The 22,180-nt window shown below is 37.8% G+C and overlaps 1 protein-coding gene across 2 annotated transcripts in view; it reads right to left on the bottom strand.

Annotated features, from left to right (window-relative positions):
- Window positions 1-700: 700 nt before the first annotated feature.
- OCA2 (OCA2 melanosomal transmembrane protein) overlaps window positions 701-22,180 on the bottom strand; it is a 201,691-nt gene continuing 180,211 nt past the window's right edge. For both annotated transcript variants that reach the window (XM_064646226.1, XM_064646227.1), the window contains one exon: window positions 701-1,302. In XM_064646226.1, the coding sequence (XP_064502296.1) occupies window positions 1,215-1,302 (88 nt within the window). In that variant the 3' untranslated portion in view covers window positions 701-1,214. The remainder of the gene's footprint in view (window positions 1,303-22,180) is intronic.

Here is a 22,180-nt window from a genome sequence, read left to right as displayed (position 1 = left end):
AACCCTTACTTTGAGTGGGTGCTATGCCTCATTTCCATTAGCGTCTTAATATCAAATTTCAGACTTTTAAAAGAAATCATGGTGAGGAATACAACCTGCATGTGAATAAAATGGGATGTACGATTAATCTCACACCCTTTTGTGGGAGATACTGCTTCTTTCTCACTCACCTGGTTTGTCTCAAGGACTAAGCAGAAGGCTCCCTGTAATTCAGCCTAGTCAATTTGGGTTGCCCTCAACAGATTGTCGATTTTTCTGACTCAAGATAAAACAGATCCACCAGTAATTCAGACCAAACCCACCAAGGTTTTGGAAGATGGGAATTGAGCCATTAAATGCCTCACAGGACTTAATATTCCTAATGAGAATTTTGACCCGTTCTGACAGTCAATTATATGTGGTTTAACACACTATGATCAGAGATAAGGAAATCAAAGCAAAAGTATGATCTCATTCTTCCATATAGTGTATTAAACTATTAAAATATTTAGAGTACTCCTTCATGAAAGTGAATTAATAATTAAATGGAAGATGTCCAATGCTTTATCACAATTTATATCCATACTTTTGTAAGAAGAGGGGCATTAGTTTATTTTAAAGAAAAAAAGGATAGCTTAACACTGTTTTGGAGCTTTAAGATGAGAAACAAACCCTCCACAGAATGCAGTCCCAGTTCCAAAATAATAATTCCTTCCACAGCACATTTTTAAGACGTGTTTATTTTTAAATGTAGATAATGATACATCTTGCATAGTGTACAGACTTCCTGCTTAACTGTCAATTATTACAACTGGAATATTAGTTACTTTCATACAAATAGCTAAATATATTGACAAAGAAAAATGAAGTCCTAAAAAGAAATTACTGAACATCTGCTATTGTGAATGAGTTTATCATCTGTGACTATACTCAGACTGTGTCAATACAAACTTTCAGGCACAGCATACTCCCTGGAGATGGTTCCTTTTTATCTGCACAATAACTGCATTTGTAATTAAATATATGGATTCTTAAAATTTTGATTGTCTAGTTCTGCAAATGGTTCATAAAGCAGAAGGTTAAGAATGACCAAATCTGATGTTTATGCTGACAATCAATTTGATTAATACCATATGTTGGGGTTTTACACCTTTTTCCTTTTATAAGTGTTCTTAGCATTCTGATATAAACTAAATGAAAGAGAAAGCTTATTTGAGTCTTGAAAGTATAAATTACTATGAGTTCCAACCTACTACAACATGAGCAACAAGAAGATAGCACATCCCAATGGTACAGGATACAATCATCATGGGGAAACCTAACCTGAAAGAACAAGAAAATAAAGATTAACAAGGATACAATAGTCTGCTCTCCAACCAATTTACAAAAAGGAAATTTAACTTATCCTACACATTCCAAGTGACAAATATGCTTACAGCAATGCCAAAAGCATAGATGTACTGAGCATATGACAGTCTAATATTCAAGATTATATTTCTATTTCCAGCCTATTTTAAAGATACAAGGTCAAAATTCACATAATTTCATTGTTTTCAGGACATCTCTTCCAATGTACACTGTCTCAGAATCTGATGTGCCTTGTTGTTTTATTGTTGTGTGTTTTTTCCTCAAATTCAATATGCAACATACCAGCAAAATAGTGATTCTTACAAATTATGCATCATTAGAATAGATTTTCAAAGGTGTATCACTTCAGATTAGTTGTGTAATGCTGGTATGGCACTTTGTAACTTAATATGGACGAAACTCTTTAAATGGTTTCCCTGTTGATCTGTCAGCTATCATTCTTCTTACATACATACCTCTCAAGAAGTCTAACAGACTTGAGTACTAACAGACTGTTGGAAATCAACCCCAGGCACCTGTTAAAATGTTAAAACTCTGCTATTCTATTAAAACAACTATTTCTTTTTCCCCACAGAATAAGATTTTATAGGTTTTTTTAGACTGACAAACAGAGACAGCAGAGACAGACAAGTGGAAAAGATTTTGTGGAGTTGGCCAAGTCTGCTCTCCTAAATTTGTAGGTCTTTCAGATGTGTGAAAAGAAAGAAGTTTTCTGAAACTCAAAAGCATTATTGTATGATACTTGGGATCTGTGAAGAACCACTGCTGTGATCACACTCATTTCTTTATACTACTAAAATCACAAGGAGAACTGAGATGAGAAATGGTCATGCCACTAATGACCCTCCTTATATACTTTCTTTTGTCAAGTTCAGACAAGAGTTTCCATAAAACTCAGCAAAGCATGGCAAGGGTCTCTGAAGTACAGCATTTCATTTATTCTTTTCCTTAAACTAAGACCAACTTACTCCATGTGGCTATATTAACTGTGCCTTTTTGCCTTACTTATTAGGAGCCCTTAGGAAGGTTCCTCAAGCCTATTCCCCTCTAACAAAGCACTAACAAAGATGCCCATTTTTGTAGCGGACAGGAGGACACCATTCTCTGAGCTTGGTTGAATGAATAGCTCCTTCCTTTAGGAATCTACAGCTAGAAGGGACCATTTGGGGCATTAAGTCTGGCCCCCACTTCCTCAGACTGTGAAACCACCTGCATAAAATGAAAATTAAACTTCTCAATCTGTCATTGATGTCTGCTTTCTACCTGCAGCTGCAACATTACTCTAAACCTTGAGATCCTCAAGAGACAGTTTCCTTCATTGGTGTTTTTCTGAAAAGCTGACTGGCAGAAGCATAGATGAGACCAGCAGATCAGAAGTGCTATCACCTTTAACAATCATTGGTTTGAGTTACTAACAAGGGAATCTTACCAGGGGTGAAAGTCACTGCTAACACAAAAATAATCAGCTCTACTATAAAGTTTGCAGAATAACTAGGAAATTAATAACACAAACACTCTAAAAAATACATTGAAATTATTTAGGAAAGAACAAGTTTGTCCATAATGGCCACTCTTCACGGCTACTCTTGGCCCAGTATCAAAGTGAGCCAATCTCACATACTAGTAGAAATACATGGAAACCAAGAACAAAAGGAAATCCTTGCAAGATAGGAAATGTACAAAGAGAAAACTGACAGGGCTGACAGATCATCTCATTTCTGTCTCCTTGACATTCACTGGAAGAAGATGGACTGTCTCCATGTGTCCAAAAGTGTTCCTGTGTCCATCATCCAAAATTGCCTGCAAGATCTGCCCAGAAGGACAGCTCCCACCATGCCTGGCTCCAGAGGTTTTCTCCTTCCTCTCTCTTGGGTTTTGGACCTGGTATGCTGGCCTCTTCCACAATTTTGGTATCGGGCATCATTATTGCTGTTCTGGCTCCAAAGACATTAATGTTAAGCTGCTATTTGATCTTGGGAAAAGAGAAAGCGAGAGTAGAGAGAAAGGCCAGCTGTGTCCAACAGGTGAATGGTGAAAGGAGAGAAAAATTATTAGAAAGGGTCACAGAATTGTCACAACTTTCAAATATTTCCTGCAAAGTCTGAAATGTGTTTAGAGGATTTATTTTTCTTCTTTTTGTTCGTATGAACATGCATAATACTGCAGAGAAGTGTTATTTCTTTTCCAGTCTGACTAGTCAGATCCTTGCTTTTGAACGACTAGTTTCTTGAAGGAGCTGAATCACTATTCAGTCACTAAACTATGATAGAGCTGATAATATTGTAAAACAGCTGAGCTGAAGCATCTCCTGAAGTTATTTTAATTTAAAAAAAATGGCAGAAAATAAAATAAGTTAATTGGCTGGCTAGCAAACTGCTTCTCAGACTCTTTACTTTTTTCTCTCAGCAAATCTGATCTGTAGCATTTCCTAATCTCACTTAGACAAAAGTGTCCTAGTAGGATGATATGGTTTGAAGCTGGCTCCCTGCCAAGTCTCCAAACTTTACCACCAGAAGTCCCCCCCCCTCCCAAAACCTCAGGGAGAAGAGGGAGAAAAAAAAACTAAGAAAGCCTGAAACGAGAGAGAGACAACCAAAGTGAGATATATAAATATATTTACACTTATATATATAATTAAAATATACAATTTCAAAAGGGAAAGGGAAGGGGGAAGGAAAAGGGAACAAAACTAAAATAATATATATATATATTCCAATTAGTGACCCAATATCTAACAACTAAAAGAATTAGCAAAGAAAATAGCTCACTACTCTCCTGGGACAACCGAGAGTTGCTCCGGAACGATCGCCGGCAACCTCTGTCTCCCAAGGTCGGCAAGGCCTTACCAGGCCTCACTCCCCAACACGGCAGACTCAACAGCAGGGAACCTGCACCTCCAAGCCGCCGGAAGGAAAGAGACCGAAGGCCTCTCCTCCTTTCTTCTTATAATCTGGCTTACGTGAAAATCATAGGGAATACTGGGTAAATCTGGACCCTTCCTTGGTTACAAACTGGTCACCAAGGAAGGCCTAGCCCAAACCACCACATAGGACAAAAAAAGTAAAATCAGCAACAACTACAAAAATAAAATAGAGTGGCTAAAAAAACTTGCTACATCCTTCAGTATATCTAATGAATGCTCTTCACAGCTCTGTCTATATGACAGGCTGGTGAGACGGAGATTGCTACAACTATCATAAGAACACTGGCTGTTGTTTGACAGAAAACATAAATCTATTGACCTCACAGTTAGCAAACAATGAGCTGTCACTGGGAGGAGCAGGGACAGAGCAGATCTTAATCTGTATTAATGCAACCTAACAAATCTCCCTGGAGAATGGACAGTAGTTCAGCAGCAAATGGCAGTACGTCTTTGTGAAGACTGGCAAGGGGAGGGAACGACCCAGAAAGACTGAAAGTCTAACTGACCACTGAAAACAAAACAAAAAAGCTCTCTCGAGCTTGAAGGAACTGCATGAAAGAGAATGGATTAATTATACAAGGCCACATACAGGAACTATGATCATACTCCCACCATCACAGTGCCGGTCAGATGTGTAGCTGGAGCCAGAAACAGTTTATGGAGGAACCTCATTTCACTTAGTGTGGATGTTTGCACAGGGCACAACTGGGAAACTGTTATTCTCATTGCATGGACAATTACCCCTCAACTTGAGGTCTGAATTTCAGACATGCTGGCCTGAGCACTAATGTAATTGGATCAAATTCAATGTGGAATTTGTGTACCAGAGAGAGAGGAGATAAACTCAGTCAGTAAGTATTAGTTACTGCAGAGTTAGTCAATTACTTGAGTTGGTTCAGTGCCCTGTTATGCTATTTACACTAACCATTGCTCCCAAGGAACATAAAATTCCTGTCTCAGGCCACATACAACACAATGTATAGCTGCAAATGTTTTCTTTAGTTAAATATTAAGTCTAAGAATTCATTTTAAACAATGAAAAATTACTTCCAGGAACTCTAATTTCCAGCATACTTCTTGGAGTCAAAAAGTACCATGTCATTCAGTTGCTCCTGTCCAGCAGAAAGGAACAGTAGAGTTTAGAAGTCATAAAAACCTTTCTTGTACTAAAACTTCAGATTCATAAGAAACAGTAAGGATATTTGGCATAAAAATACATTTTTGTGTCCTGCACTGGGCAGGCTTTCCTTGCCTCTCCCTCTCTGCAGACAGGGATATACACATAGCTGGCATGGTTTAAAAGGTACATCCTGACTCTCCACAGTCAACTGAGGGAGTTTTTACCACTGCAGAGAGGAAGGCCAGATACAAGGAGGGGAAGGATGGCTGGATCAAGCATTCACCCCACTTTTCCCCTCCACCTCTTCATGATAGAAGCTTACATGTAAAACTGCTATCTAAATGAAATTGAGCAGCTTAAATATACACAAAAAACAGATGTTAGCTCTGTGTGAGACAGAGTATTTCTAGTGAGAGCCCCGGGGATTTGTCTTGGACAAAGTTTTACTTATTAATAACTTCAGCGAACCAGTAACAAAGAGCTTGCAAATCGTCCCAGCACAGGACTAATGTCAGACTCCGTGTAGACCAGAATTCAGCATGTTCTTAACAAATCAAAATGAGAATTTGAAATTAAGAAAATGAAACTCTGTGAAGGTAAGTGTGAAATATGTATTAGAAGTCAACCGTGGGCACAAGAACAGCAAGGAAAGTGAAGCTTTTCACTGGAAGTGACCTAAATATTTCTAATTCTGCCTCACTGCAAGATTTCTGGCCCTGTATTTACTTAGAGAAAAGCAAATCTGTGTATGATTATGCTGGGAATAAATTCCATTTTTAATAAGTTTCTACAGAAGTGAATATTACAGTTTTCTTAGGTTATAAGTTATCCAATATTATTTGCTAAATAATAATAGTGAAGCCTTTGGGGTTGGAATTGAGTTTTCTTAGACAAACTGATCTCCTACATTACCTTAAAGCTCTATTTTGTGATGCTTCAAGAGCCAGTAAGACCCACTATTACAAGACCCAGGTTCAGTGCCCTGTTCTGCCTGATTTGGGACATGAAATATAAGATGTTCTCATGCATGCAAACCTTGCCTATAGGCTCTGCCTTCACGGACAGTTCATTACTTGCACAGCCTATGCATCCATGGGGAAATCTGTGGAAGGAGCACACCTCCAAGGAAATGGGGAACCTTCAGTGGATTCTCAGTGGAAAAGCAACAGCAGAAATCTCCCAAGACCAAACCACCGGCAGTGAAAGAACTTTGGTGGTAGACAGGGGTAAGAGTTAAAAAGAGTTAAAGCTAATTTCTACTCCTATTTGTGTTTGCAATTTAATACACAATTTAAATTCAACTGATGGAGTTTGAATCAGGCTTAAAATTTTGCTTTTCTTCCTTCATCTCAGTTTCATACTATAAGTTATGTAGAAGGTATAATGTCAGCTTTGCAGAAAAGGACACAGGGTTCATAGTGGACACCAAGTTGAACATGAGCCAGTTATGTGTCTTTACAGCAAGGAAGGCTAATGGTATCTTGGGCTGCATTAGGAAAAGTATTGCCATCAGATCAAGGGAGGTGATCCTTCCCTCTATTCAGCATGGATGTGGCTACACCTGGAGTGCTGCATCCAATTCTGGGATTCCCAGTACAAGAGGCATGGGCATAATGGAGAGAGTCCAGTGAAGGGGCACAAAGATGATGATTAAGGGACCAGAGTATCAGTAACACAAGGGAAGGCGTGGGATCCGGGACTGTGCAGCCCAGAGAAGAGAAAGCTCAGAGAGAAACTCACCAATGTGTTTAAGTTCTTGAAAGGATGGTGTAAAGAATACAGTGCCAGGCCCTCTTCAGTGATGCCCAGTAAAAGGACCAGAGACAGTGGGTACAAACTGAAACACAGGAAGTTCTGTCTGGACATCAGGAAACACTTTTTTACTGTATTGTTGACAAAGCACTGGCATAGGCTGCCCAGGGAGATTGCGGAGTCTCCATCCTTGGAAGTATTCAAAAGTCACATGAATGTGGGTCTGGGAAATAGGCTCTAGGTCATCCTGTTTGAGAGGGACCTCCAGAGGTCCCTTTCAACCTCAGTCAGTCTGTGATTCTCATTCACCTACTTGTTCCTCTGTTATTCAACACAGGATAAGTAAGTACCATCTGCACACCTGAAGACTGACATCTCACCAGAAAATATTTAACAAAGAACAAAAGACATATAATTCTTCTCAATCTTGGACAGTCTCTCATTGTATGCAGCACTTTGCTCTGGAATTATGATAATCATGAGCTCATTTTAAAAGAACATCTAAAAGTCTATGAAAGCAGCCTCAAAAAAGAGGGGTAGTGGGTGTGGGCATACTTAGTTCTGAATGAAAGTTACATGTTTTAATGAAGTTACACCTTTTAATTGAATTTGCAAAGTAGTGTTCTTTTCAACAAAAGGACATAACCATCCTATTTCTTTTCCTTTCTTTCAGTGCAGAGTACCTTATGAGTCTCCTATCATTTCAGTTGTATTAACATTTCCATCATTCCTAGTCTTTGACATACTGATCCATTTCTTCTGAAAGGAAAATATGGACTATAATAACAGCTTAAAGGAAACATATTCAAAATGTTTATCACATGCCCATGACTCCTTCAAATCCAGACACCTGTTGTAGTTCAGAAACAGGTGGCTAAAACTAAAGTGATCATTAATTTAACATTAAATTGCTCTGAATTTCATATAGTCTGTAATTACATAAAAATTACAGTGTGGTTACCTGCTAGTTACCATACACAGGAGTTCCTGTGTAATTTAAATCACAGAACAAAACCTATAATTCTATTTTCTTCTGCTTGCTGAAATTATAATAATTTCTCATGATATTCTATCTCTTTTGAGTCTATGCCAAGATTTCCCATAGAATTACTGCCAGGAATAAAACTTAAGATAGGGAAAATCATATCCTGAGTGAGAAAACATAAAGGTGTTAGTCTGTGCCTCCTACAGCCTAGAACATCCTCCTAAAGGTGTTTTGCTGAAACCTCAACATAGTTATATGCAGAACAAGCAATGGGCCTTTCCTTGGTCTCCCAAAATTCTGATTACCAAAAGAAAAAAAGTGCAGGGAACTAGAGGCCTGTCAGCCTGACTTCAGTGTCGGGGAAGGTCACGGAGCAGATCATCTTGAATGCCATCACACAGCATTTGCAGGACAACCAGGGGATAAGGACAAGCGAGGACAGGTTTATTAAAGGCAAGTCCTGCTTAACCAATCTCATCTCCTTCTATGACAAGGTGATCTGCTTAGTGGATGAGCAAAAAGGTATGGATGTTTTTTGCCTTGACTTTAGTAAAGCCTGTGACACTGCTTCCCACAACATTCTCCTGGAGAAACTGGCTGCTCATGGCTTAGACAGATGCACTGTTTCTTGGGTAAAAAAATGGCTGGATGGCCAAGTTCAGAGAGTGGTGGTCAATGAAGTTACATGCAGCTGGTGGCCAGTCACTGGTGATGTTCTCCAGGGCTCAGTACTGGGGTTAGTCCTGTTTAATATCTTTACCAATGATCTGGAGGTGGGGATTGAGTGCACTCTCAGTTTGTAGATGGCACCAAGCTGGGCAGGAGTGTTGATCTGCTGCAGGATAGGAAAGCTTTTCAGAGGGATCTGGACAGGCTGGATTGATGGGCCGAGGCCAATTGTATGGGGTTCAACAAGGTAAAGTACCATGTCCTGTACTGGGGTCACAACAACCCCATGCATTTCTACAAGCTTGGGAAAGAGTGACTGGAAAGCTGCCCTATCAAAAAGAACCTGGGGGTGCTGGCAGACAGCCACTGAACATGAGCCAGCAGTGTGCCCAGGTGCCCAAGAAGTCCAGTGGCATCCAGGCTTGTATCAGAAACAGTGTGGCCAGAAGGACTAGGGAAGTGACCGGAAGTGCCCTGCACTCAGCACTGGTGAGGCCACACCTTGAGTGTCCAGTTCTGGGTCTCTCACTTCAGAAAAGACATTGAGGTGCTGAAGCACATGCAGAGAAGGGCAACAGACCTGGTGAAGGGTTTAGTGACAAAGTCCTATGAGAAGCGGAGGAGGGAGCTGGGGATGTTTAGCCTGGAGAAAAGGAGGCTCGGGGGGACCTTATCACTCTCTGCAACCACCTGAAAGGAGGTTGTGTCAAGGTGGGGGTCAGCCTCTTCTCCCAGGCAACTAGAGACAGAACAAGAGGAAATGGCCTCAAGTTGCACCAGGGCAGGCTTAGGTTTGATATTCAAAAAAATTTCTTCACTTCGAGGGTGGTTAGGCATTGGAACAGGCTGCTCAGGGAAGTGTGGATTCAGCATCCCTGGAGGTAGACTCTGCAGTGTTGGGCTAATGGTTGGATTTGATAATATTAAGGGTCTATTACAACATAAATAATTCTAAGATTCTATGATCATCAGGGAACCATCTTCTATATAGACAGAGTAGTTCACTTCATACCCTACTAAAGTAGAACATGCCATGATTAAGTGCAGCATAAAGATTCAAGATGATCTGTTAGTGATTTTTCTATTTTATCAACACTGCATGTCATCCTTGGATCTCTTGTCATATCTTAGCAATGTATTTGTTCTCCACATCCTCTAGGCAGACTCCAAAACAAGTTTAGTCCTCAACTTGTTGCTTTGTTATGAAACCTTCATGCCATTCTAAAGTCTAGGAAATGCAAATATATGTAATTGGTTCAGCTTCTTGGGAAAGCCATACTTATTCCTCTCCCACATATCTGTGTAGTGAGATGTAGTTGTGAGTCTGAGTTTAAGAAGATTAAAATCATTATGGCCAACTAGAAGAGAAAATCAATGAAGTATATCTTCTCTGACAGTACTTGTTTTCATTAACTGTTTGAATGGTTCTGATACAAATATTCTACTAATGAGACAGATTTATACAAAACTGTATAAGGTTTACTGTGCAAAAAATGAATACATTAGGACTGCTGAAATAGGTTTTGCAAGGTTTGCAGTTATAGTTTCTGCATTTTATGAAACATTTAACATATTGTAAACTCACTTCTGACAATCATATGCTTTTTTGCCTTGCAAAAAGCAAATTTGAGGCTTAAGGACATTTTCATTAAAATACCTTTTTATAGCTCAAATCTCTCTGCTATAGAAATGTCTCATAAAATAAAATGTTTTGTGTATTTTTGAAACAAACTGTATCCACAAATTTTTTAGACTAAACTGTATTTCTATGTAGTCTAAACAAATCAAAGGTAATGGATATGACAGAAATTAACTGTGATTTATTTTAGTTCCAAAATGTTTCAAATTTAATAACCTTGACAGACTCTATATTATCTTGCATTTTCTCATGAATTCAGGAATGGAAGTTGCCTAAATGTTACTTCCATTAATGCCCTTAATCCCTACCCTCACAAATGGTATCTTGGGGCACTTTTCTTAGGTTTTATTTTCTTCCAAATGTACTCTTTCATTTTGATTAAAGCACAAGATAAAAGGAAATTACATTTTTACAGAAGAGACTAATCAGTCAATTCTTTAATAATTTCATCAGAGCACTCTCAACTATTTTAAAAGCCCTGGACTTTGCTAAAAAGCCAGATGTTGTATAAGAAAGAGTATATTCCACCCTGTTCCCCTCTTCTCTTTCTCTCCACTTCGAGATTCCCATTCACGTGCCACACAATGTGATGTTAGAGAGCTCACGCACAGCAGTTCACCAGGACAAAGGAGCAATGCAATTGCATTTTGAATTAAGAAGGATGTTTCTTGTGCACTAATGATGATTTTTCATTATGAACTCAGCAGATGCCTACTGCTAAAAGGCTGTTGATGATGTAAGGCCAGTAAACTTTTCACCACAAACCACATGCTGTAGGCCACACAGTCTAAGCGAAGAGCAGAGAGTGGAGATTTTCATTCCAGCAGTGTGTACTTGAAGGGTTCCTCCCACCCACCATGAAATGTCAATCAAAGGCAAATAATGGGGCAGATGGAGCCTCAAAGCCTTCACTGCCATCATGGTGAACTACACTGTACAGGTCTTCCTCCCAGAAAAACCACAGATATGAGCTCACTACAAGGAAAACTTCTATAAACTACAGGTCTAATTTTAAGTGCACTAGCAAACTAAGATTAAATAAAGTGAATGCTACTCTAAGTGTATCCATTCCACAGCACATTAAAGTTCCCAGATACAAAGCACTAAAAAAATAAGTAATATATAAATATATCCCTCTGGATTGTCACAGATATATACCAACATTTCCAATGAGATGAAAGACAATCATAGAATGGCCTGGTTTGGAAGAGACCTTAAAGACCATCCAGTTACAACACCTTCCACTAGAACAGGCTGCTCAGAGTTCCATCCAGCCTGGACTTGAACACTTTCAGGGATGGGGCATCCACAACTTCTCTGGGCAACCTGTTCCAGTGCGTCACCCTCCTCACAGTAAAGAATTTCTTCCTTATATCTTATCTAAAGATACTCTCTTTCAATTTGAAGTCATCACTCCTTGTCCTGCCACTACATGTTCTTGTAAATAGTCTTTCCCCACCTGTCTTGTAGGCTCTCTTCAGGTACTGGAAGGCCACAACTAGATTACGCTGAGGAGACTTAACAGATGGACAAAATAGAAAAACAATAGTATAGAGAGCCAGGTAAGTACCACTAGCAGGATGTTTTAATGGGGGCTTAACTACATAGCCAGCTCACAGATGTTGCAAGTCAATCAGAATCATCACTGTCTAATTGTTACAGATGGCAGATAGGTGTCACTCAGGCCTGCCTTGGGAATAGGAATTAGAGTGACTGAAATGAGGGAAAAACAAGAATAAAATAATTAGATTTTTTTTAATTATGAAAATAATTAACTGTGTTCATATTTCCCCCAAATGGGTGAAAACTAAGATGGTTGCTACACTAGTTTCTCCTTCCCTCCTCCTATCTCCACCTCCGCAGTGGAAAAGATGGATTGCTACTCCAGGAACACAAGCATGGAGTATAAACCCATATGGGCATTTCTTCATGGACCTACACTGAACCAGTAACAGAACACAAGAGTGTCATAGAAATTTGCCAGCAAGTGAGTTATGTAGAGATCATCTGGGCCAACCATTTACACTCAGGCTACATGAACCCTAGTCTTCGTCCTTTTTCTGTTTTAGTCTTTTGAACAATTAAACAGTTGGTTTAAGTGTCATCAAGTGATTCTGTACCATCCTTAATCCCACCATAGAAACACACTATTAACTTTCTTAAATAGCAGTATTATTTTTTCAGATATGTTTAAGACATTTTCTATTTTAGTTTATTTCTCTGAATTTGGCCTTTCCAGCTAAGGTCAATACACTTTTGAATTTCCTCTTAGATACAGAAGGTACAGCGATGCATTTTAATGCATTTCAGCTGTAGCACTATGAAAAAAAACTGAAACAAAATCGTGGTATTAATATCCTTACAGTGCCAGAGATGGAATATGAGTATTTCTTGACTGGAATAATTAGATGGGGGTTTTTTCCCTTTTGTCTTTAGAAATTCTATTCTTTAAATAATTTCCATAGTACTAGGAAAGCAATTTACCTATATGACACTTGGTTTTGAATCTCTAATAGTTTTAGTTTAGCCTTCACAATCAGCAAATAGTAATGGAAATAATAACTGGCTTAACAACAAATGAACCCAGAAAAAGACACAAATATTTTTTAAATTGTTTAGTAACATTTAGTAATATATGTCAAACAGTACTACAAAGACAAAAAAACATAAACATGAAAAACCTCCAACTCAGCACTGGTTTTCAAACTTTCCTAGAATGAATATTTTCCTTTTTCTTTAGTGCCTTTTTCAAGGTTCGTAGAATAAAATTGACATGTTGCAATAAAAAAACCCCAACAACTCAAACAAACAAACAAACAACCCCCCCTCAAAAAACTCCAAAACCCAACAAAACCTTATCTATTTTTAAGAAACAAGTTTGGTATCTGCTCCCATAAAAGTGGCTCTTAATCACTATCAATTTAAAACCACTATCATTACCTAAGCGTTATAATCTTAGCCTATTAAATTGCTATATATCTGTTTTAAAATTTAGAGTAGCCCTTTTTAAGTAACCTTCATCGAAGATAAAAAACTACAAGTGTTGAACAGGAAGTTATTATTCAAGGGGTTTACTAGTGCTGTTTACATTAAAGCAACATCCTGAGTGTAAATATAATCAGGAAGATAATTATTTTTTTATAAGTTGTCAAAATTCACTGCTAAGTTCAAGCAGTAAAAAACAAAGAATACAGTAAATACTACGACATCTGTTATGTGACAAATAATATCTAGTTTACACAAGAAGATAAGAATCTATTTACTATTGCATTAAAAGCACTACTTCCTTCAAGCAGTTCTAATTTCAAATGCATTCCAATGAAAATAACGTAAACAGTAAATCCTCCTTTCTTCTGATTGTGTTGGGAGACATCAGAATAGTCTGTCTGTCACATTATCTAGTAACAGAGGGGAAAATCACTTTGCCAGTTCTATTAAAAATATCAAATTATTTGAGAAAATGAAATGCTCTGTAAAACCATGATTATGATGTAACTCCAAATGTCTGTATGATGCTTTGGCAGGCAAACATGAAGCATGTAATAAAACAAGCTCAAGCTGAGAACTAATATTTTCTCTTAAGAACACTTGTTAGTCACCGTACATATAGCAAATGTGTATAAGCTTCATACTGACAATGTACTCTTGAGTTTCCCAGACTTATGTCTCTTTCTGCCATCTAGTTTACCTTTTTGTTTGGATCTCCTGCAAACTGTTTTGTAAAACAGTGTTTAGAGATACATAATTTCTCCAAGCAAGTATTCTCAATCCAGCATTTTCTGTCTAATTCTGGTAATTGCCAAAATACCTTATGTAATTAGAAAATTACTTTCTAATTTCAGCAATATTTGAATAAGACTCTTGTTCAGCAACTATAGTTACTGTCTAATCAAATTTAGCATGTTATAATTAACTGGAAACTTGGCAACTGATGAATCTGAATGAAGCTGAAAAAAGTAGGAATTTTTTGGAAAACAAAAGCAAATTTGTATCAGCACATAAGACATTACACATGTAAGAATTCAAATATGTGTTGATCAATACAAACAACTTTGTATGAAATTTATATCATCTCCCAGGTGGAATAGAAACTGAAACTGAGGTCAGGAAGTTTGGCTTTTTATCTTCCCGAGTCAAATTACAAAGAGCATGGAAATGAGCAAGCACTTCATCAATTCTTCTCTTCTTACAATCATCTCTACTTGGCTGAACTTGTTCCCTTCCCAAGTTCCCTTTCCTCCCTTCTCCCACCAACTCACTTATCCCCAGCTTATGGCACACATTTTGTCAAAACAGGACTATCTTCCACCCAATTTGTTTAGGAGCTCAAACCCTGTTTCTGGGCATATAACTGAAATGAATCACCTTCTAGGAGCTGTTCCTTTACATTAACTACAATGACAGCCAAGTGTGGAAATAAAGATATCAACACTGTAGAATGGAAAAGTGAGGTGAGATAAATCTTTCTGTTACTGACAAGAAGCTCCATGAACACAAGAAAATAGTGAAACCCTATTTTGTACCAATTTGTGACTTAAGTTTGATTGACTTTCTGTCTAGGTAGAAATCTTACTACTGTAACTTATAATGATGCTCACCTGCATGGATTTTTTCAATGTGTAAAGAAGTATAGCCTCAGACTGCTCTTTCTTTCAGAGGAAATATTAATAGGGTTTCTTTTCCTCTTCCCAGCCACTGACTTTGATGACATTTCAGAGATTTTTATTATATTTGAGAAATGAAGCCCCCTTTACCCACCATTCTCCCCCCTCTCAAAAGTGTTTGAAGTTGATAAGCATATTCAGAAGTTATTAGGTGGAAAACACAACGACATATTCACAGCAAGATGATTGCACAGGAAAGCAGATGAAAAGTTAGGCTTTGATGGAAAGAGAGGAACAAAAAGCTTTTCAAAGGCATTCTTTTCTGAAACATACTTGTTACAAGGAGATGACTTGATATAACTCAGGAAGGATTAGACAGAAATACCTAGTTTTGCATGTGCTTACATTATATATAGTTCTAGTCTCAGAGTGCTCTGTATTATCAGAGTGCTTATAGGTGTGCAAAGATAACAGGGAAGACAAAGAAATGTGGATTTAAAATTCAGAATGAATTAGCATACATTTTGATTTGAAATTTCATGTAATCCCTAAGGAGTTGTTAAATTAAATAGAAAAACTAGAATTCCATTATTAAGTTATAAAAAAAAGAAAAATTATTATCACAATTTCATTTTAAATTTCAAGATTATTTAATTAGTGTGCTGCTGTTGACATCTCCATGTTATATATCTCAGACTTTAATAAGGAATAGAAAAGTGAAATTCCATTTACCAAAATATTGTAAAACAGCAGTGTGACTTAATGAATGATCTCTAACAAAATGCAAATGTAATGAGCTTTTTAATCAGTTTACTACTCAGATGTATATCTATTGAACATGAAAACATTGCTAAAGTAGGGAATAACATATGATTATGGCTCAAACTGATAATACTTCTGCATGCAGTTTGTATTCTGAACTGTTACATATTCTGAATACTGTTCAGAAATCTCACAAAGCCAAAAATTAATATTCCAGCAGTGCGTCTCTTAACTGAAAACTCCAATTATTCTTACGATGAAGAATAATATCTACCAAAATACAAAGAACAAGTGAACTGCTTGTATGCATTGGTTAAAATTATTAAAGATGAAAAATGTATTTGAAGACTTTTTCTAAATGCAACTACATTATTAGTTTGCACCAAATATACTGTGCTCTGATAGATACAGTGGAAATAAACAACTTGTACAAGTGTCCCTGAAGTAATTTATTTAATGATAAGCTTCAGCACATATTTAGTATTTCAAATTTTTCTATGCATTGACATACTAATTGCTTGCACTTCAGAATATACACTAAATATACTTTGCGTCAGAAGAATGTACTCACTAGATTTGCTATACAATATTGAAAACGTGGGATAATCTTAGTAACCCTTTAAGTGAAATACTTATTCTGCAGTCTAAAGAGAACAACAAGAGAACACCAAAGTCCATGTAAAGATGTGAAGCAACTGCAGATTTAACCATTGGCTTTTCGAATGTCAGTATACCAGACATAAAGCTTCTTTTTCTTGGTATGTATGTACATGCATTTGTGGTAGGGAAAGGAAATTATTTTATGCTGTAAGTGAAAAAGCCCTGCAGGGGCAACAAAAAAGATACACATTACCTTCTGCCTATTTCTCCTTGTAAAGAGCATAAATCTTGTGCAATGCTCACAGCATCTGGTGGGATCAGCTCTACAATCTAATGTAGGTTATGTAGTTCTCCTCCGTGTTAGTGTGTGTGAGTGTGTGTGTATATATATATATATATATAAATAGAATTTTCCTCAACTAAGCTGTAATGTAAACTACTACAACCAAGAGGAGATTTCATTTCAAGCCTCAGCTTGGCCCTCAATCCATTTCTTTTCTTCAGTTCTGTCAGGGACAGAAACTTTAAAAATTCTTTATAATAACAGAGCATTTCATTTTATTGCCAACAAAATCACTCTTACTGCAGAACCCTCCACTGACCTCTTAAGTGAAACTAGAAGCAATGCTCCTCCCAGCAGTCGCTGGTTTTGCCATGGCTGCCTGTACTATTCTTGGCTTTGGAAGCCACTTTATCTTCCAGCTCTTCACTGATCTCTCTTCACACTGTGTCTTCTCGCCAAAGAGATGTTGTCCTTGATCCTCTTCTCCCACTTCTCCCACCTCTCATCTCTGGATGATTTCACCACAGACTACATGAAACTCAGCAATATCCCCTCTGGCGACAATTCACTGATCCTGTTCCCTCCAATTAATCTAAACTCACTCTCTTCAAATCAAAGTTCAGTGCACTCCTCTGCAAGGTCTTTACTGATGTCTAGCTATCAATTTACATGACAGCCAGCACCATTCTCTTTTTTCCCCCCCTGTAAATCTTTCCATTTATTTCCTTTCTGCATAGCACTTTCATTGTACTCTTTACCCTCACATGTCATTTATCAGTTTGGACTCACACTTCAAGCTTCATCTAAAGCACTTGTAGATTAGCCCTGTGTGTAAATGTTCTTTCCTGACCATTCACATAACTAAAACACTAACTTATGACTCTTCAGCTTCTCAATGTCGTTTTCTTTGACTTCAAGAAATACTAAGATCCAAAAGTTCAATCATTGCAGGATTCTCTTTGCATCTCTCCACTAGTTCTCTTCTTACAAAAGCAGAAGCTTTGTCAACTTCTGTAGACTAGCATCTCACTGTTTATTCACAGTGCAATGTTTTCAGCTGCATCTTGGTGTCAGCCTTCATCACAATTTGTTATTTTTCAAGTTGGTGCCTTACGCCCATAATGCTTCCTAACACTGATAGGGAACCCCTAAACTGCCTGTAAAGTCATCTTGTCAGTATTCTTCCACTTCATTTTGTCCTGGCACAACTACATGGACATCTACTTTGTGGTTCAATATTATATTTCTTTGTGTTTCTCTCTCAGTTGGACTAACGTCACCTAAAGTGGGGTGTCCAGAACTGAGGCACTTTGAAATAGGTAGAAGTCTGTCCAACTATCAGAAAGAGATAGGCACATACATGAGCAGTGAGGTCCTTATCTATCTTCAGATCAATTCGCACATTTTTTCCCCTATAGTTAGTAAGTCTCATAAAAGAGTTTGCTTCTTTCTACAAATGCACTTGTTATGTCTGTAAAACATGTAGCAATATCTGTGCTCTAAAGAGTACAAGCACAGGATGACAATGCAGTTCTCACACGTACAGACACAAATCGCAAAATGTCAGTTAATTATGACTGAGGTGAAGCCATCTGCAGGGCCAGGCAGAACTCATTTCAAAGCATAGTAAAGAGAGCAAAAAAAGATTTCCAGATATCCAATGTATGTAAAAGACTTTATGTATGAGGAGATAAGAAGAAGGTATAAAAAGAGCTACAGCTCAATATGAACAATAGCAAATTAAGAGCAGAAAGAAAACTGCTCCAGCATGGGATCCCTCATTTCTGGTCAGTGCCACTACTCATCTGTACATCCTTCCTCACCTTTTTTAGAGAAAGAGATCTGTTTTTCTGTTTGTCATTCACAAATTTTTTCTCACACATCTCCATAATGATTTGTCGTGTATTATCTTTTGCTATGTAACTGGGTGTTGAGGTTTAGGAATTATACTCCCCAATTCAGTGCCTCCATCAAGACTTTCCAAACCACACGCTGCTGCTGCTGCTGCTCGATCACTCCCTCCCTGCTGTAGCAGATTGGAGAGGAGATATGGAGGAACAAAAGGCAAAGATCATGGGCTGACATAAGACCAATTTACTGGAAACAGCAATGAGATAAGAAAACAGTAACACCAACAATATAAATAACAAAAGTGTACAAAAGAGAGGGTGATTTACTTGCGAATTGCTCACTGCAGAGCCCTACTCAACCCAATTGCAGCCATATTTTCTTGACTAGAAGTAATCCCTCCTCCCTGGAAGAAAGTCCCTTCTCCCAACTCACAGCAATGAGGCCTTAGCCAGACCCACTCTCAGCTACTGCAAAGATTAACCCTGTCCTGGCCAAAACCAGGACACTGGGATAAATAAATTACTATTCTAAGGAGATGAGTTTTCTGTTCCAACTTTCATATTCAATAGAGTTACTGATATTTTTGTGCTAACCCAACATCCATCCAGATACAGTATGACATCTATGATAATCTTCTATTTATATTGACCACATGGGAAGTACAGGGCAGGTTAAACACCTCACCTTGGTAGCCTAAATTAGCCTTCTCTTTGTATTCATTATTACTGAACAACCTTATATCCATGAGTACAAGTTGGCTGCACAGGTACCATGTTTTTGATCAGTGCTTTCACTCTGTCTTGCCTTTTAACTGTGATGGGCCTTGGCAATAACTGTGGTAACAGCAAGTACATGACTCAGCACAAGAAATCTCGGTGGAGTAGGCAGCTTGGGGCTGAGAATATGCAATCCTCATGAAACTACCTGCACAAGAACTGTGCCTTTTATTAGCATGGCATAAACCAAATGAAGTGCTTACAAGAAGAAACACACCAGACTTCACAAACTGAAAACTCAATTAGTATCAAAAGAACAATGAAATATTCTGCAAGACTGAAAGATTTGGCCTTGACATTTTCAGTTCACAAACCTGGCAATCGAGCAACTTAGCTACTAAACGTCATGCCAGCCTCAGGAATTGATAGATAGCTCCTGCAGTCTGGGAATATGACCTTCTACTACACGAATTTATACACCTGCAACTTCTATGGTAATGTATGTTCCTGTGAATTCCATTTGAATTAAACAAGCATTGAAAGAAAAAAATGCAGTATCAGCAACCAACAGATGCAGATGTTGCTAAATTAACCAGGTCATTTTGCTCCCAAAGCTAGACAAAAGGCCCAAGAGCTATTTGCTGTTCTAGAAGAAGCCTTGCAATCACCTATTTGCAAGGTACAGCTCCATCTGGAAGAAGATAATTTCTTGCATTAGAATTCTTGTATTACATCCTGGCTTACACCACATTACTGAACCATCTCGCAAGCTCTGTACATAATCCAAAAGTGCCTACAGTGACAGTACACAGTCTGAATGTTTGCATTAAGCAAAAATGTGCCCTTTCTCAGGAAGAGATAAAACAAATGTACAAGAGATTCTGGAAATATCATTAAAATGCATAGAAAATATTTTTCCTTGTTCAACACTAGCAGGACTCGTGTTTTCTCCATACATGCCTAACCTTTAAAGAGACATGAGCAACAGCAGAGTTTACCAAAACTGTCCCAGTTCTGCCCTCCCCCAAAATATTTGAAGAATGCGCAACTGAGACATATCACACCACCAAAGTATACTTTTCAACAACCACAGTCCTCACTGTTTTGTTTTTAAAAATGAGACAGGATCAGCCTTTGCCATAACAACGACAAAACAAAAGCAGTTCAGCCTCTGATATTCCCACCTAACTCAGAAACAAGGTTAAGAGCAATGATGTGGACCTCAGCACAATGAATAAATTGGGGATCCCTCATTCAGAGCATCCACCTCTGTGCTTCAGCCAGTCCAGCTCATGGGCCATTGTTCCCATCATTCATCAGTCCACTTAGAGTCTGAGGCTTACTGGGAATGGTAACAGCTGTTTCTTAAACACCTGTTTAATACTTAAATACTTAACTCTGCCACCTCCCACACCAAGGGCTCATGAAAACAACAGGTATTCTGTCAGTCTGAGGATTTGTTCTGTTTTCTCTGAAGGTGCTTAGAGGGTAGGCATGTGGTCAGTTTGGGTTTTCCAGTGTTTGGAACAGAGGCTTGATGGTTTTCCATAATTCTACTGTGGTTGCTTTTAGTGATGGGATTTTATTTTTTACAGCAAAATAGCTTTCTTGGGGTGCATGTCACCAGTTACACTACAGATCAGAGTGCAATGTCAATGGTGTGGACAAGGCTGAGCTAGTATTAATTCTGCAAGCACAGGTACCAGCATCAATCTAGTCCCAGCATCATGGAGCCCAGTGCATTCTGCTTCATTAGCCATGTAATTATGATTACATTGCTACAACTGTTCAAGGTCAGGAACATCTGTGTTACACCAAAGTTCCCTGACATATCCCAGACTGTGGTATGCAGCTCCAGATTCATCTACCTAAACTCAGATGCCTATTATGTAGACATCTCATGGAAGATGGCTAAGTTTTCACTGCAGTCAGTGGAAATCCAGTCAATACAACAAATAGAATCTGCAGAGGTGTCTGTATTATCCTGCTCTGATACCTGTGTTTGCTAAGATATAGAGAATTTTAGAGACAGAAAAAAAATCTTGAGGAGGAAGAGATTTTTTTTAGTTGTTTAAATAGACTGACAAAGTTAAACTTCAGGGTACTTAAGCCAATTTACCCAATTTTTCTATAGTTAAATCGTGCCCTCCTTCCACTGTGAGTTTGCATAAAGGTGCAACAAGCACAGGTGACCTCTTTGTAAAAAATCACCTTTTTATGGCGGAGAAATTGAAAGATAAAGCAGACCAATATACTCTCTCCCACTGCCACCACACAGAAGTGCCCCTATTATTATCTAAGACTTACTTGCAAAGTAATCTCATTCATCACTCATCTCTAGAATAAAGAACCCTTTTAACCCTTTTAAACTTAGATATTTGGACTCCTCTTTAAGCAAGGATGTCTTTATTTTTCTACATAGTTCCAATCTTAACCAATTTGGCATTACACTTTCTGAATCAAATGATCATGAAAAATAATATTTAAAAAATAATATTTAAATCTTTTTTTTTTGATAAATTCTCTTCTATAATAAAAGTCTAAAAAAATATTTAATTTCTTGCTAGCAAAATAATCTTGTTTTATTTCTAGCTAATGAACTATAAATATAGACTTTCCCTTTAATTAGATACAATGTTTTAAGAAATGAGATTCCAAACTGAAATAATAAAATGAAGTTGATACATTAATGTCTCCATTGGATTCTCTAAGGATATTTCCTCATTTAAAGCTGGTCATGTAAACAGAAGTTATTGTTAGAGATTCTAGAAAGAACAGATGTTTTCCTTTCAGATTACCATTTTTGTAACCCAAAATAGCACAGCACCTAGACAGCAAAACATACTTTGTGGACACTAGTATGTGGAAACCTTTCCAACTGAAGCAAATTTTAAGGAAATTTTTAAAAAATGAACATCGTAAATTATAT

The sequence above is a fragment of the Pseudopipra pipra genome, chromosome 2, assembly GCF_036250125.1.
Source record: "Pseudopipra pipra isolate bDixPip1 chromosome 2, bDixPip1.hap1, whole genome shotgun sequence".
NCBI lineage: Eukaryota > Metazoa > Chordata > Aves > Passeriformes > Pipridae > Pseudopipra > Pseudopipra pipra.
This window is presented reverse-complemented; position numbering and strand designations above follow the sequence as displayed.